The sequence below is a fragment of the Notolepis coatsorum genome (genome assembly GCF_963971535.1).
Source record: "Notolepis coatsorum genome assembly, chromosome: 17".
In the NCBI taxonomy this organism is placed as follows: domain Eukaryota; kingdom Metazoa; phylum Chordata; class Actinopteri; order Aulopiformes; family Paralepididae; genus Notolepis; species Notolepis coatsorum.
Genome location: NC_140181.1, coordinates 9,058,263 through 9,059,351, shown reverse-complemented (window position 1 = coordinate 9,059,351; position 1,089 = coordinate 9,058,263). Strand labels below are relative to the sequence as shown.

The following is a 1,089-nucleotide window of genomic DNA, read 5'->3' as shown; positions in this document are numbered from 1 at the left end:
GAACATTGTTACTCAGCTGAAAGACTTGTACCCTTCCTGCTGAACCTGTAAGTCGCTTTGGATAAAAGCGTTCAGCTAAATGACTAATCTAAAATGTGTGTGTGTGTGTGTGTGTGTGTGTGTGTGTGTGTGTGTGTGTGTGTGTGTGTGTGTGTGTGTGTGTGTGTGTGTGTGTGTGTGTGTGTGTGTGTGTGTGTGTGTGTGTGTGTGTGTGTGTGTGTGTGTGTGTGTGTGTGTGTGTGTGTGTGTGTGTGTGTGTGTGTGTGTGTGTGTGTGTGTGTGTGTGTGTGTGTGTGTGTGTGTGTGTGTGTGTGTGTGTGTGTGTGTGTGTGTGTGTGTGTGTGTGTGTGTGTGTGTGTGTGTGTGTACTGTGTACTGTGTACTGTGTATTTTGACTCACTGTCGCCCCCCTGTGGCCCTGCAGGTGTTCTTCACCCGGAATGGGAAGCTGATGGGCCGGAGGGAGGTGCCGGTGCCCGCGGGGGGGCTCCACCCCACCGTGGGGATGCTGAGCAGCGGGGAGAAGGTCAAGGTGGACCTGCACCCCCTCAGCGGATAGACGAAGCACCACAGCCGGACTGGAGGAACAAACAAATAACCCAGCGACCCCTGTAGACCTGACCCACGAACACCGACCACCACCCCCCCCCCCCCCCCACCCCCCCCCCCCCGTTGGCACGTTGCTGATACACACACTTACCGGATCCAGCTCACACGTTTTTTGGGGCCAAGCGATCCGCTAACGGTCCTCCTCCTCCACCACCTGGGAGAGTCGTCTTCTCTCATGCTGTTGTTGTCTTCCTGGACTCTGTCCCAGATCTCTTTCTACACACCGTGTTTTTTTTTTTAAAGCTTTACGCTCTCCTCGACACACAAGACCTGACGTTATGTAGCCACACGAGAGTCTCTTCTATATAGGCACCTTGTGAATAAGAGAGAGAGAGAGGGAGGGAGGGAGGGAGGGAGGGAGAGAGAGAGCAAGAGAGAGAGAGAGCAAGAGAGAGAGAGAGAGAGAGCAAGAGAGAGAGAGACACACTCTGGGGCCAGAAGCACACATTGACTGTGTGGAAACAGCCTAATGCACCTGGC

General features: G+C 54.0%; 1 protein-coding gene across 1 annotated transcript in view; it reads left to right on the top strand.

Annotated features, from left to right (window-relative positions):
• Positions 1-616, top strand: part of LOC311243454 (SPRY domain-containing protein 3-like) — a gene marked incomplete at its 5' end in the record, with an annotated part of 63,381 nt that extends 62,765 nt beyond the window's left edge. Inside the window, one exon of the mRNA XM_084332687.1 lies at positions 425-616. Within this exon, the coding sequence (XP_084188813.1) occupies positions 425-559 (135 nt within the window). The 3' untranslated portion in view covers positions 560-616. The remainder of the gene's footprint in view (positions 1-424) is intronic.
• Positions 617-1,089: the final 473 nt, after the last annotated feature.